General features: G+C 42.9%; 1 protein-coding gene across 2 annotated transcripts in view; it reads left to right on the forward strand.

Moving 5' to 3' along the window:
* spint2 (serine peptidase inhibitor, Kunitz type, 2) overlaps window positions 1–10,825 on the forward strand; it is a 13,139-nt gene extending 2,314 nt beyond the window's left edge. The window contains exons 2-9 of one of the 2 annotated variants that reach the window (XM_020621828.1): window positions 4,180–4,350; window positions 5,862–5,927; window positions 6,025–6,090; window positions 6,411–6,437; window positions 8,261–8,422; window positions 8,510–8,548; window positions 8,993–9,098; window positions 9,394–10,825. In XM_020621828.1, coding sequence (XP_020477484.1) covers window positions 4,180–4,350; window positions 5,862–5,927; window positions 6,025–6,090; window positions 6,411–6,437; window positions 8,261–8,422; window positions 8,510–8,548; window positions 8,993–9,098; window positions 9,394–9,484 — 728 coding nt within the window. In that variant the 3' untranslated portion in view covers window positions 9,485–10,825. The remainder of the gene's footprint in view (window positions 1–4,179; window positions 4,351–5,861; window positions 5,928–6,024; window positions 6,091–6,410; window positions 6,438–8,260; window positions 8,423–8,509; window positions 8,549–8,992; window positions 9,099–9,393) is intronic. The other variant, XM_020621829.1, reaches the window with a different exon arrangement.
* Window positions 10,826–14,460: the final 3,635 nt, after the last annotated feature.

Consider the following 14,460-nt stretch of genomic DNA (forward strand, 5'->3'; position numbering starts at 1 on the left):
TAATTTGCATTTTCATGAATGAAATAAGTATTTGATCCCTTTGCAAAACGTGCTTTAGTACTTGGTGGCAAAACCTTTGTGGGCAATCACAGAGTTCAGACATTTCTTGTAGTTGGCCACAAGGTTTGCACACATCTCGGGGGATTTTGACCCACTCCTCTTTGCAGATCCTCCCCAAGTCATTAATGTTTCACAGCTGATGTTTGGCAGCTCGAACCTTCATGACTATTGTCATTTAGTAACACCTATTTTCTCACACACCTCACATTTCTAAAACCCTGAACCCTTGATATAATTCTAGATTTGAGCTAAGTGAGCATCACACAAGTTGGTGAAATCACAGGCGAGGTTTGGAGGGCACTTGTTTGGGAAGGGGAGGGTCAGCATACAACAAGGCCAATAGTGTTCCTAGTTACTAGAGTATGTTTTCATTTGCAGTAGCCACTTAAATCATTACTTTGTGAACATCAGCACAATTCACTCAAATACTGAGAGCACGGGCTTATCTTAATCAAATAGATCAGTGTTAAAATGATCAAGAAACCTGCTCTCATTAAGGGAACATCTTTTTGTACAGTTCAAATTAACACAAGACAAAAAAACGCTTCCTATAAATGTTATGAGGTATTTCAGTTCATGAAAAATTAAAATGAGGAATATAGATGCTTGGGATCATTTTTTGTTGCTCTTTTTTTTTTTCTTGAGGATGGGGGATGCGATGGAAGTTTTACATAATTCAAATAAAACACGCAGATGTGACAAATCACTGGCAAGTCACTGTCAATTTCTATTAACATTCCAGCTCTAGCAGTTTTTTTTTTATATTAAAAAGCTCATTTCTACATTTTTTAAATATGCGGAATGAGTCTGCTATTCAAAAAAGTCCACAATCTTGTCCCTGACATCCTTGGAAAGCTCTTTGGTCTTGGCCATGGTGAAGAGTTTGGAATCTGGATTGACTGATTGCTTCTGTGAACAGGTTTCTTTTATACAGGTAACGAGCTGAGAGGGCTCCCAATGTCAGCTCGTTACCTGTATAAAATACACCTGGGAGCCAGAGATCTTACTGACTGATAGGGGATCAAATACTTATTTCATTCATGAAAATGCAAATTAATGTACAACTTTATTTGTAATGCATTTTTCTGGATTTTTTTGTTATTGTGTCTCACTGTTCACATAAACCTACCATTGACATTGTAGACTGATCATTTCTTTGTTAGTGGGCAAACTTACAAAATCAGCTGAGGTTCAAATAATTTTTTCCCTGACTGTATATATAAAATAAAAGAAGGAATATTCGCACTGAAGAGCTGACTAGTCCTTGGTCAGTGCAGCCCTACAGCTGTTGTCACCAACTAATCTTGCTCTGGTGATTTAACAGGAGGTTTTGCTGATGATGTTCATCCAACTTTGTTCAGAAAACTACCAAACTAGTAAAAACTGCAGTGACTAGTTCAGCTTAGCTCAGCTCAACAGCCTAAGCTTATTTACCCAGTTTCCTGGAGCTAAAATGTATTTGATGCTTTAGGATCTTTGCTTTTTTTTTTTTTTTTTTTAAATACAGCAGTTAAATCATAATAGTTGTCACATTGAAAGCAAAATGCCATGAATTCACAGGTAGCAGCTGTTCACTTTCTTAGTTTCCTGTTACTGTGAACATATGTTAGTGCAGCTGAGGCACAACCACCCATTTGAATGTGTCACCTTGTCAGAAAGATGAGTGCTTTCCTGGTTGTGCAGCTGCTTTGCCTGGTTGGTGATCCAGCCTTTCTCAGCTCCGTGACCGTAGTTACTGCTCAGCTTCAAACTGGTGTTTTCCAGATGACTGCTGAGCTAAGCTGCTGCTGTCTGACCAGTTGGTTAAGTCCTGGCAGGCTGAAACGTCAGTCTGCTCCTTTGACAGTTCAGTCCTGACAAACACTGCGTCCTGATGACAAGGTCCTGACCAACCAGCCGAGTCACTGACCAAGTCATGTTGTTGTGCCTGGCCCCAGATCAGCAGATGTTTGAGTTAAGCTGCCGTTCACTGTTTCTACATTCTGAATGCACTCCCAGTGGTTACGTGACTGTTAATGGTTTTATCAAACGTCCTCCAGTTAATGGTGTAGGAGCAGTCTCGCTGCCATAAAAACACCTACGCAGATATTTGACTCAAGAATATTTAGAAAAAGAATCACCTTTAAATGCCAAGTATGTTGAGCATACAAGGAATTCGTCTCCGGTACAGAGTCTCTCAGTGTGTTTTTATACAACAGACAGTAGTGCAATCAAAGGTAGGGGAAGTATGGGAGGAGGAGGAGGAGAGGCAGTATTCATAAACATTATATACATATTTACACATTTTGAGCTATCGGACTGGTGCACGTGTCGGTACTGTTTACACTTGTTGCACCGCGGTGGTTGCCGAGTCCTGTTCTACAGTCATAATGTGATGTTGCTGAGATGGAACTTTAGAAGATTGTGATTTTAGAGTTGGACTGAAAGTTGAAAACTGCAATGTAATTACTGTCAGTGTAAAGATTGATCTGTAGGTATGTGGTAACTTAATCATTTCATCTGTAAAAGGTCAGAGTTAGACCTTTTTCTGTCCAAATCTCCAAAATAATCAACAGTGATATGAAACAGTTGTTAAAAACGCCCCGTAGTGTTAATGTGTCACTGAGGCCTATGTTGTTTATATGAAAGAAGACCATTCCATTTCTTCAGCGGTTTGATTTTGAAACCAGCATTCAGTTTAGAGCTTGGTGTTTCCTGGCAGCTGTGAATGGAAGCAGGAGGAATGCAGCTGGTGTGGTTCTGCTGTGTTTTTCCGCACAGGTGACCAGGAACATTTTCACCCATTTTAACAAATGGGTGAAAATGAGAAATACTGTGCGTTGGCCTCTGTGAAGAGACGTATTCAGTGGTGATATCACAGCAGGAGTGAGTCTTTCACTGGTCAACACACGTGTGAAAACAGAAGCACAGTGACAACCAACTGCCCCATTGACTCCTGTGTTCAGGGTGTTAGGCAGGTGGTCATAATGTTATGGCTGATTGGTGTATGTTTACATGTTAAAAAAAACAGCATTATCCTTTATTAGCAGCTTAATTATTTTAGATTAATTCTAATTCTCTCAAATTAAGAAAGTCACTTTCCGCTTTTCCCATTTAGGGGTTGCCACAGCAAATTGTCACACTGACGACTCACATGTTGACATTTGGCGCGTGTTTTTACGCCGGATACCCTTCCTGATGCAACCCTGACTCGAACCCGGGCCGCAGCGGCGAGAGCGCTACACCTTAATCACTAGCCTACCAGGGACGGCTACTCACTAATTCTCTGAAATTAGTGGAGAATTAACCAAGGAGCTGTCACAGTCAAGGTGATTCCACCTCTACTCTGTACTTTCACCTGAAGTTTGCTCTTTGAAACTCGGCTGTTATTTGAATCCCAGTCAGCCAGGTGTTGCGTGTTTCACCTGATGTAGACCTAAACGAGCTCAGACTGAAGCAGAATGGGTTTCGTGTCACATCAGCAACACTGTGATGCTTTATTACCATTCAGAAACTCACATTTCCTTGTCTGCCATTTTATATCAGGTTGAGTCCACCTGTCCAGGGTTAGGTCTCTGAGACCTGTGAGTGTTGTTGTTGTTGGGTGTAGTGTTGAGGGTGTCAGGTCAGACTGGTCAGACTGGTTTTACCTGTGAACACGACACCTGGGAGGAAAACCTGCTGTGACCACTGAAGTTTGATCCTGTAGGAAAGACTTCGTGGAACCTCGCGCCGACATTTTTTTACTTCACTCTGGGATCGTATCTATTGACATGTAGGAACATCCTCAGTGTAACTGAGGTTTTTGTTCACAGAACCTGGTAAAAGCTAATGTTAGTGGGGCGCTGACAGATCACTCTTTCACTGGTGTGTGTCTCCGTCCTGTTTCTATGACAGAATTAACTATAAATAACAAGTAGGTGTCAGTAAATAAAGAGCAAGTTTAAGGTTTGGTGTGGACAATATACTTTTAGAAGGGCTTAATCTTCTGTGTTAACCAGCTGGTTGCAGACCAGCACTGAGCCCTGTGCTTCACATATGTACATGGTGTCAATAAGTCAGACTTTGTTCGGGACCAACAGAAACCTGAACTGTTATGTACCTGGGGCCAGTCTGATATCTTCCTCTGTCTCCTCTCAGTTCACTGTCGTCAGCCGATGAAGGTGGGTCCATGTCGGGCAGCGTTCCCAAGGTTCTACTACAATGTGACCAATCAGAGCTGCAGCAGCTTCATCTATGGTGGCTGTGGGGGCAATGGAAACAACTTTGTCTCTCAGGAGGAGTGTGAGACAAACTGCACCGGAGTCACAGGTACCACTCAGCTAATAAACTCAGGCCTCTGCTGGGCTGGAGACAGGTGGCACTTGCAGATGTCAGCTCTGAAATGCCATAGAACACATCTGTGAGCTCTGATGAGCTGTTACAGCTGGGTTTTGTATGGATGTAATGGCTAAGTGATTCATCTGCTGAGAAAGTGGGAGCTGCTGGCCAATGGAGATGGAGTTGTATCATGATATTTAACTGTACTGATGTGATCCTGAAATTAGTACTGTTCCCGTTATCTTCGTGGCCACAGGTCACATCAGCAGTCCGCCTTAACAGCTGTTCTAGTGACGCTCGGTGACGTGCCACGTCCTCCTTGGGTTGTTTGTTGCATTCAGACAAGCTGACAGTAACTTCTGAATTGAAGCAGTTGCCTTCCTTGTTGTCGCGTCAACATCTGCCGTGTTCTCTTGCAGAACCACTGGCTCTCCTCGCATTCTGAGGTGGAACAAGTTTGGCATGTTTCCACCCTTTTGTACAGGCTTCCGACATAATTTGGACATCACAAATGTTTGATCCACATCTGATCACTTGTAGACAAACCTTTTCCAGACAACAGAGGAAGCAGATATCTTCAGGCTTAAATCTTCTAACTGGCGAGCTTCACCTCCCGCCACGTTGTTCTGTTTGTAGGCCACATGAGACGCCACATTACACTACGTATGCTGACATCATCAGGTGTACTAACGGCGCCATGGGTATGCTCCTATATCGATCATGATGCCATCCTGTATTGATTCTCTTAGCCAGCGATCGGATGTTTGCTGACCCTTAAAAATATGCCACGATGCGATTTTGATTCGAGTCAGGGGGCTGTAATCGATATCACACAATTATGTTTTTATTAACGAAGCTGTAACAAAAGTATAAATTTGTGTGAAGCAATTACATTCTGCTGGTGTGTTCTCCCACAATGCACCTGGACTTAAGGGGTTGTTCACTTTACAGTCCTGTCAGTTCCTGTGGAAAGTTGGAGATGAGCCTGAATGTGTACCTACGAACGGTGCAGATTTGTTTTTGGAGACCAGAGTTGTCTGTCATTGAAGAAAGCCTCACCTGTGTCGTGTCACCTCTGTTCTGTGTGTGTGTGCAGTGACACGCACTTTTGTGGTTTACATCATGTGTTTGTGTTCCTTCACCTCCACAACAAAGGAAACACACCTGAGATAAAATCTGCTCTGTACAGTTGTTGAGCCTGTTTGTCTGGAACATCACAGAGGAAAGGTCAAAGCCTGCTCAGTGCTTACGCTGTGCCAGTGTTGTGTGTCAGGATTATCTTCTTTCACAGGAATCTGAGAACAGCTGGGAGTGGCACAAATCAACACCACCCCCTCTTTACAGACATGTTGTACAGTGTCTTTGTGAGGACTCACTCGCGCAGTACACTCCCCAGTCCCTAACCATCACAACTACACAGCAAACACCACAACCAACTCTAACCATTACAGATCTGACCATTGAGACCAGTAGATCTGACGAGTGTGTGTGGTTGTGTCCAGGTTCGGTTCTTCCTGATGATTCGAGTTCTGTCAAGACTGCTCGGAGGGCTCCGTCCTTCGATCCAGGTAGACATGGTTCTTTACTAGTTCTAGTAGTACTAGTAGTCATGACTAGCAGCAGAAAGCCTTTGAGCTCATCCTGTTATTGTTTCTGCTGGTCCAGAACTGTCTGTCCATAGTCCAGAGTCTGAACCTGCCCCTACTGAGTCAGCTCACGCTGAGAAGACAGGTAAGGTCACACCTGCACACACCTGGCCTCACAAGTTATTTTACAGAAGGCGACTTCGTGTCTTCATTAGAGCCAAACTCTAACGCTTATTTAGTGAAAGTATGCCCTGTTACCTGTGCAGTGGCAGGGACAGGTCTGAGGCCTCAATGACGCCTCCTGCAGGCTGGCATGTTAATTACAGCTACAACAGTAAAGAAAGAAGAGCTAGTGCTTTTCTGTGCTCATCCTCAGGTGCCTGACAAGATAAGAGCTGTAGGTTGATGCTAAAAACATCTGTGTCAGGTTGTCTGTGAACATGACTCTGTTTCTCTCTGCTGCAGATCTGCCGGACGACGACGACTATGCTGGTACGTTCCAACAGTTACCTCAGCATCGGTTTCTTTATGTCCTGTCAGTCACTCCTTCAGTTTGCAGTAACACTGTCCCATATGGAACGAAGTGTAATCAGACTTCAGAAGAGATTCTCATACTGCTGTGAGCCCAACCAGTCAATCAGAATACAGCAGGAAATGAACTGGTGCCAGTGTTTTTGGTAAACAGACTGATGTTGTAGAATTGTAAACAACTAAGATAAGATGATCCTTTATTGTCATTGTAACGCGTACAACAAAATTTTAGAGTGACCTCCAGTCGGTGCCGCAATAAAAAAAATAACATATGAAATAAAACCATATTTAAAAACTTAACCGCTAGAAAACCAAAATAAACAATAGCCCTCTCACTCCAGTTTTTGGGGGAGGATGGTGTTGAATGCAGAGCTATAATCCACAAAGAGCAGCCATGCATAGCTTTCCTGATGCTCCAGGTGGGACAGCACAGCGTGGAGGGCTGTGGCTATGGTGTTGTCTGTGGATCTGTTTGGCCTGTATGCAAACTGGTGTGGGTCAGATGTTGGTGAGAGGAATGACATAATGTGTCTCCATACCAGTTTCTCAAAACACTTCATCACCACTGGAGTGAGTGGAACTGGCCGGTAGTCATTGAGGCCGGTTTTGTAGGGTTTCTTAGGCAGGGGAACTAGGATGGAGGACTTCAGGCAGGGTGGGACAGTGGACTGGGCCAGAGACTGGTTGAAGATCCTGGTGAAGACTCCAGCCAGCTGGTCTGCGCAGTCCTTCAGCACATGTCCGGGGATGCCATCCAATCAAGCAGCCTTGCTCGGGTTTATAGCCCGCAGCGAGCCCTGTTGCCTGTCCTGAAGGCGGTGTTCCTCTCTCTCAGTAGCTGCTTGACCTCCCAGTTCATCCAGAGCTTCCGGTTGGGATAGACCCTAATGTGTTTGTCCATGGTAACAGTGTCTATGCAGTTCTTAATATAACACAGGACACTGTCTGTGAACACCTCCAGGTCTAGATGTTCAAAAACGTCCCAGTTGGTCCTATCAAAACGGTCCTGTAGCTGCTGAGAGGCACCGTCAGGCCCAGTTTTTTTCAGTCCTTGTGATGGTAGAGGCAGTTTTCCTGAGGGGGGCATATGCAGGAATTAGAAAAAGGGACAAGTGGTCAGACTGGCGCTATAGCCTAGCTTTATATTTGAATAAACCTTGTCCAGTGTGTTAGCTCCTATGGTAGCACACTTTACATGCTGGTTGAATTTGGGGAGTACCGTCTTTAAATCTGCATTATTGAAGTCCCCTGCTAGTATGTGCACAGCATCAGGATGTCTGCTCTGCTGACTGCTAATACTGCCATATAAATGTCTTTATTATATTGCTGCATTTGCTGCTTAAAGTGCCTTAGATTTTGTTACTTATTCATCTACTTTATATTTCATTTGTATTGTTAGGTATTCTATCAAAGTCAAAGTGTTTATTTGTCATATGCACAGTCAGAAAACGTGTTTCCCTGTACAATGAAATTCTTACTTTGTCATCCGGTACATGGGCATTTGACAGTCACATACTCCAAGTCTGGGAGCAGTGACTGTCTACAGTCACTGGGTTGGGACATTAATCGATTAAAAATAAATAAGTTGTTGCAGCCTTAGTGTACTTGCAAAGTATAATTAGCATACAGTGTCATCCAGATGTTTCTCTAGCAGCTGTTTGTGTGATGGACAGAACAGTGATGTCACAAAAATACAAAGGAAAATTAATCAAAACAGCAGAAGCAAAGACAATAATTAATAGATAAAATAAAACATACCTGTGTGGAACTTGGTGTCCAATTAGAGCGCTGCGAGGTTGCGTCTGAGGCGGGACCCTGCAGAGCAGCGTTTCCGCGCTGGTACTTCAACAGCAAAACAGGAAGCTGCGAGTCTTTCGTGTATGGAGGCTGCAAAGGCAACAGGAACAACTATGACAGCGAGGAGAGCTGCAACACTGCCTGCCCAGGTGAGTCACACACCTGTGTCTGCTATGAGATAGTTAATAGTGTATGTGTTGATTAATATCTGTCCTGGTGTTGTTCTTCTGTCCCAGGCTCATTTGAGAAACATGGGCGCACCCGCTGGACTGCAGGTCAGTTTCTACTCTGAACCTTCAGATGTGGAGTTTCAATTCACTTGGAGCAGATTTCTGTCTGATCTGTGAACAGCATGTTTGTGTGTGGCTGCAGACTCACAGTCAGAATTGCATTTAGGGTGGTTTTGCACTAGGGACCCTGGCCCAGATCTGAGTACACTTGATCCCAAAGTCCAGGTCATTTACAAAACAATCGCAGCTAATGTGAAAACAGCCTTAAACAGCTGGTATATCACAGGTAACACAGGACTTGATTACAGGAGGATAATCTTATTTCTAACAGTCTGTTGCATCTGATGCATGAATTAATTTTCAGCACTAATTACAGGAAGAAACCCTGATGAAATAAACCAGACTGGACTCAGTCAGGTCAGGGTTCAGTTTGAACCAGGCTTTTCCCAGAAAGACCCTCCTCTCATCCTTCTCTTTGGTCTCCTCCAGCCTTCTTCCTCTTTGTCACCCTGGCATGCATCTCTGCTCTGCTGCTGGTAGCGCTTGTCCTTGTGTCTGTGAGACGCCACCGTCGCTCCCGTCCTTCCTCCATCAGGTAATGTTAACCTGTCAGTGGGTAACACTTCACTTAATGCCACCCCCTGCTTGTGAACAGTGTGAACAAACCCTCATGAGACTTTAATCTTCATCATACATCAGAACTGTTCTTAGATCTTGACGAGTAGTTGGTTAAAAAGAGAGAGTAAAGGGCTCTGTGCTCTTTCTGCTGTGTTGATGAACCAGAACTTCTGATTTGGGAACAGGAATGTGAACCTACAAACCAACCAGTGAGCAACTTTCTGTCTCTGTCATTAACACTTCCACCCATGTGTTCATGTCTGGTTCTGCAGTGACAAGGAGGAGCTGCTGCCAGATCCTGATGAGCAGTCCTCGGTGGAGTCTCTGCCCATCCCTGAGAGCCCCAAATCAAACCAGGCCTGAGGCGTTGAGCCACTCTGGGCCACTAAGGGGCTATGGATTTGTTTCAGGGGTCTAGTCCACCTCAGGACTGATTTCAAAGATGTTGTTTCTGTGAGTTCTTAAAGTAATTCAACTTAAAGATACAAAGTGAGTCCAGATGGAGAAACAAACTCAAGTACTAACCGATCACTAAAGATAACTATAAAGCACCAGTACAAGGATGTGATCTCAGTAACAACAGAAGGGTGTCAGTTGTGAGGTGGGCTCCGTGTCCACTGTCAGAGCTGTGTGTCCAGAGTCGGGTTCGACATTTGAACTTTTATTCATCTTGTTAAATTGTGACTTTCTCTTCGTACAGCAGGTTGTTTGTGTTGAGAACCAACTCTATCCTCACTGACTTTTGGCAGAATTACTCTGATTCTCCTCCTTTCTTAAACTAACTGATCACCTTAAACTAAAACCTGCTGTAAATTAGACTGTTTTTATTCTTCCTGTTACAGAAATACTCTTGAACACCTTCAGACTATGGCACAGCTGATTCATGTTCTTTGTCTTTCAGTTTGAAATCTGTAGTTCTAGGTTTAACTTCCTGAAGTTCAAAGATGATCTCAGTCAGTGGTTTTCAGCCTTGCTGCTAAACCTGCTTCATCACTAATCAAAATACACAAATAATAATCTTAACTTTTTCAAAGACTTTAAATTGTCATCGAGTTAAAAACTGAAGATTATTAATGTGAGAATATGCAGCCTTTTCTGTTTTATGACAGTCATTTGAAGGTGTCACAGTAGACCTTTTGTTTGATACCTTTGGGCATAATTTTTTAATATTTACTGGGAAAATTAATATGAAATAATATTTCTACGAATGTAAACATTGCCGTAGGATGCCATAACAATCAGTGTAACCTTAATTCACATGAACCACTTAAGAAATCTTGAATAGTCTGGAACGTCCTTTAGTTCTGTAAAAATAAGAAACTGCTCGGCCAGTGGGAGGAGACTGATGTTGAGACAGTAAAGATTCAGAATGAATCAACGCAAACCTTTGGGATGTGGTAACTGAATTAAAAACATGATGAGATTTTTACCTGCACAGGATGAGATGTAATCCTGACTTTGGTCCAAAAGTCTGGAGCCTATGTTTCCCATCATGCACGTGAACCGTGTCAGAGCCAGAGCGCCCTCTGCAGGCTGGGAACCACTGAGGCACATTAGCAACCTGCTCAATCATGTATTTTATTAATCAAAATGTATTTTATTGATGATTAAAGGGAAACATTCTCCTGCTCACTTTAAAACTGATGATTTAACTCTCGCTGTCGGGTGTTTTAATAAAGGTTAATGTACCTGTACTCCAGGTAACCAGTCTGCTTCTGAAGTTTGATGTTTGCTGGAACTTGGGGAATACACTACGACTGCTACAGTGCATGATAAGTTTGCTTCCTGCCAAAAAATAAAGTCTCATATTTTAATATGAAAGTTAAATTCAGAAATATTTTGGGAAGATCCTGAAGTGTTTTTGTTTCTCAAGGGAAGACTCAATTTCGCCAATTTTTTCCCTCAGACATAACTGATTCTAAAGTGAATGTAATGTAAAGTAGTAAAAATTAAACGGTAACTTCCAGAAACAGTGGCTCATAATTAGGAGACTGAACGTCTTTTGAGGTGGTTTTGATCACAAAATTGTTTTATGTTGTGAGAAAATGTCTATCAGTTTCTTAATTTCTGTCTGAGTTTGAGAACCTCTGTTACAACTGCAGTTGGTACTATTGTACTACGTGGTGTATTTGGTAGGAAACGAATATTTTCATGTACAGTATATACATATTATGCTACTGTGAAAACTGCATTTAGATCATTTATATTCTTTACATGGAATTAACCTCAGTTGATTTCAAATGTTTCACTTTATGTGAATAAAATTTAAGTTCTGTGGATCATTTATGTGTGATGGAAAAAATGACTTGGCTTCTTTCTTGAACCTACACTAGGTAACTAGAGAATTGAAAATTTCTGAAGTTTTAGGTGCCTGACCGCCTCCTGTCATCACTGAGCTGTGGTTGGACTTGCAGAACACAGTAATACAGTGTTTGCCCACATGTGATGAAACATGTAGAGAACAATGTGGGATTTGGCTGGATCAGGACATAATGCATAAATCCTCGAACAGAGGAAACCAAAGACAGACAGAGATGGAGTGAGAGACACAGGAAGATGAGATGGAGCACTTTTTTATTTTTATTTTTGCAGAACATCCTAGTACAGCATTTGTACATGTGTGAGGGAAACATTATGCTGTCAGAACAGCATGAAATGAGGTCAGAGAAAAATCTCCAGAGGGGCTGAACAAGGGACTTAAAACTAAAATACATCCAATTAAGAAACAAAAAGGATATCAAAATGATCTTTTGAACAGTTATAGGTCCAGGACTGTTGTATAATAGAGACTGAATGACTGATGTAAGTGGCACCATGGTGATGTGATTAATAAGAGGAACATGAGCTAAAGCATCAAATCAAAAACCTACTTTACACCAAAATAGAGCAAAGTGTGTAGTGTCATTGTGTCTTTGAATGACCCCCCATCCCAACATCCCAATGTTCACTGTAGTGCCCCCAACTGGCACGGATCTATGCATTTCAGCACACTCCACTGATGAGTTACAGTTTATCAAACTTTAAACGCCATCAGAACATGAGATTGTGATATATTTATAACTGTAAACCCCCCCAAGCCAGACATGGGATTATCTGAAATATAATGAATTTGTCTGAGATTAATGTATTCCCTCCAGAGTTATAATGTTTCAAAGATAAACCACAGCTGAAGTGCCCTCAAGTGGCAAAAGTAAACTATTTGACAGGCCTGTGTTGTCCTGCACCTGGGCTCCAATTTTGGTTGCATTTGGACATTTTAGAGGAGAATTATAACTGGCGGCACAGTGACGCAGTGGTTAGTGCTGTTGCCTCACTGCAAGAAGGTTCCGGGTTCCCTTTCTGTGCGGAGTTTGCATGTTCTCCCTGTATGGGTTTTCTCCGGGTACTCAGGACTCCGCAGTCCAAAGACATGCAGGTTAGGTTGATTGGCGACTCTAAAATTAGACTTCATCCAGCATAAAACATGCCAAGTTTAGCATGTGCATTGTCAGAATCAGAATCTGTTTTATTGGCCAGGTGTGTCGGACACACTTGATACCATTGCCCCTCTGAAAAGGAAGGTAGTGAAACAGAGGAGGCTAGCCCCGTGGTACAGCTCGCAGCTCTGCTCCCTAAAGTAGGCATCATGAAAACTGGAAAGGAGGTGGCGCTCCACTAAGTCAGAAGAGTTTTTCATAGCCTGGAAAGATAGTTTAATAACATATAACCGCATTTTATTCATCACTGATTGAGGAAAATAAGAACAACCCCAGGTTTCTTTTCAGCACTGTAGCCAGGCTGACTAAGAGCCACAGTGCTGTTGAGCTTAACATTCCCTTAGATCTCAGCAGCAATGACTTCATGAGCTTCTTTACAAATAAAATCACAACTATTAGAGAAAAAATTGGTCGGACCACTCCCACAGCTCTCGCAGATGTGCCATCTACTACAATGGCTTTAGAAACATCTGTAAGACCTCATTTATACTTGGACTACTTCTCCCCTATAGATCTCTCTGAGTTGACCTCAGCAATTGCTTCATCTAAATCATCAACATGTCTCCTGGACCCCATCCCGACCAGGCTGCTCAAAGACGTCTTTCCCCTAATCAACACATCCATACTAGATCTGATTAACCTCTCTCTATTAACAGGTTATGTTCCACAGGCTTTTAAACTTGCAGTAATTAAACCTCTACTCAAAAAGCCTACTCTTGACCCAGGTGTCCTAGCTAACTATATACCAATATCCAATCCTTCAACAGAACATTTGAAAACCACAATTCTGGTTGCATACCTTTATCCTTTGCTTGTTTCTGCTCTTCTTCTTTTTATTTTCCTAAATTGGGCACCTGAAGCTTTGACCTTTTTCTCTCCATCGCTGTTTTTTATTAGCCATTTCACACAATTTGGAAAAAAAAGTGCAAATTATAGGTCTGTTTATAATGTTATGAATGAAATGTGCATTATTTGGAAGAAAGTCAAGGTGTCACTGACTTAGTTTAGCCTACTAATTGGATCCCCCCACCCCACCCCGCCCCTTCGTCCGCTCCATTTGGGAGAGGTGAACTCTCCCCTTTCCACCTCTCACAGCTTCTGTGCACGGCACCTTCTCATCAAGCAGGGGCACCACATATGATAGATAATAGAAAACCGCTTAGTGGCGCAGATTATTTTCTTTCCAAGTGCTTGTGCCGCCCCCCACGTGTCATGAAAAAATGCCGCACCGGGCGAAAATCAGCAGCATCCTGTCTCAAAGTGATGCTGAAAAACTGGCCCATGCATTTGTTACTTCCAGGCTGGACTACTGTAACTCTTTACTATCAGGATGTCCCAATAATTCCCTAAAAAGCCTCCAGTTAATCCAAAATGCTGCAGCCAGAGTACTGACAGGAACTAGCAAGAGAGATCATATCTCTCCCATATTAGCTTCTCTCCACTGGCTCCCTGTAAAATTCAGAATAGAATTTAAAATCCTTCTCCTAACATACAAAGCCCTTAATGACAAGGCTCCATCATATCTTAAAGACCTCGTAGAGCCTTATCATCCGAGCAGAGCACTTTGCTCTCAGAGTGCAGGTTTACTTGCGGTTCCTAGAGTCCACAGAAGCAGAATGGGAGGCAGAGCCTTTAGCTATCAAGCTCCTCTCCTATGGAACCAACTCCCAGTCTCAGTTCAGGAGGCGGACACCCTCTCTACCTTTAAGATTAGACTTAAGACATTCCTTTTTGATAAAGCTTATAGTTAGGGCTGGATCAGGTGACCCTGAGCCTTCCCTTAGTTATGCTGCTATAGGCCTAGGCTGCTGGGGGGCCCCATGATGCTCTGAGTTTCTCTCCCCTCCCCTCCCCTCTCCTCTC

This window comes from Monopterus albus, unplaced genomic scaffold (genome assembly GCF_001952655.1).
Source record: "Monopterus albus unplaced genomic scaffold, M_albus_1.0 scaffold268.1, whole genome shotgun sequence".
Lineage (NCBI taxonomy): Eukaryota > Metazoa > Chordata > Actinopteri > Synbranchiformes > Synbranchidae > Monopterus > Monopterus albus.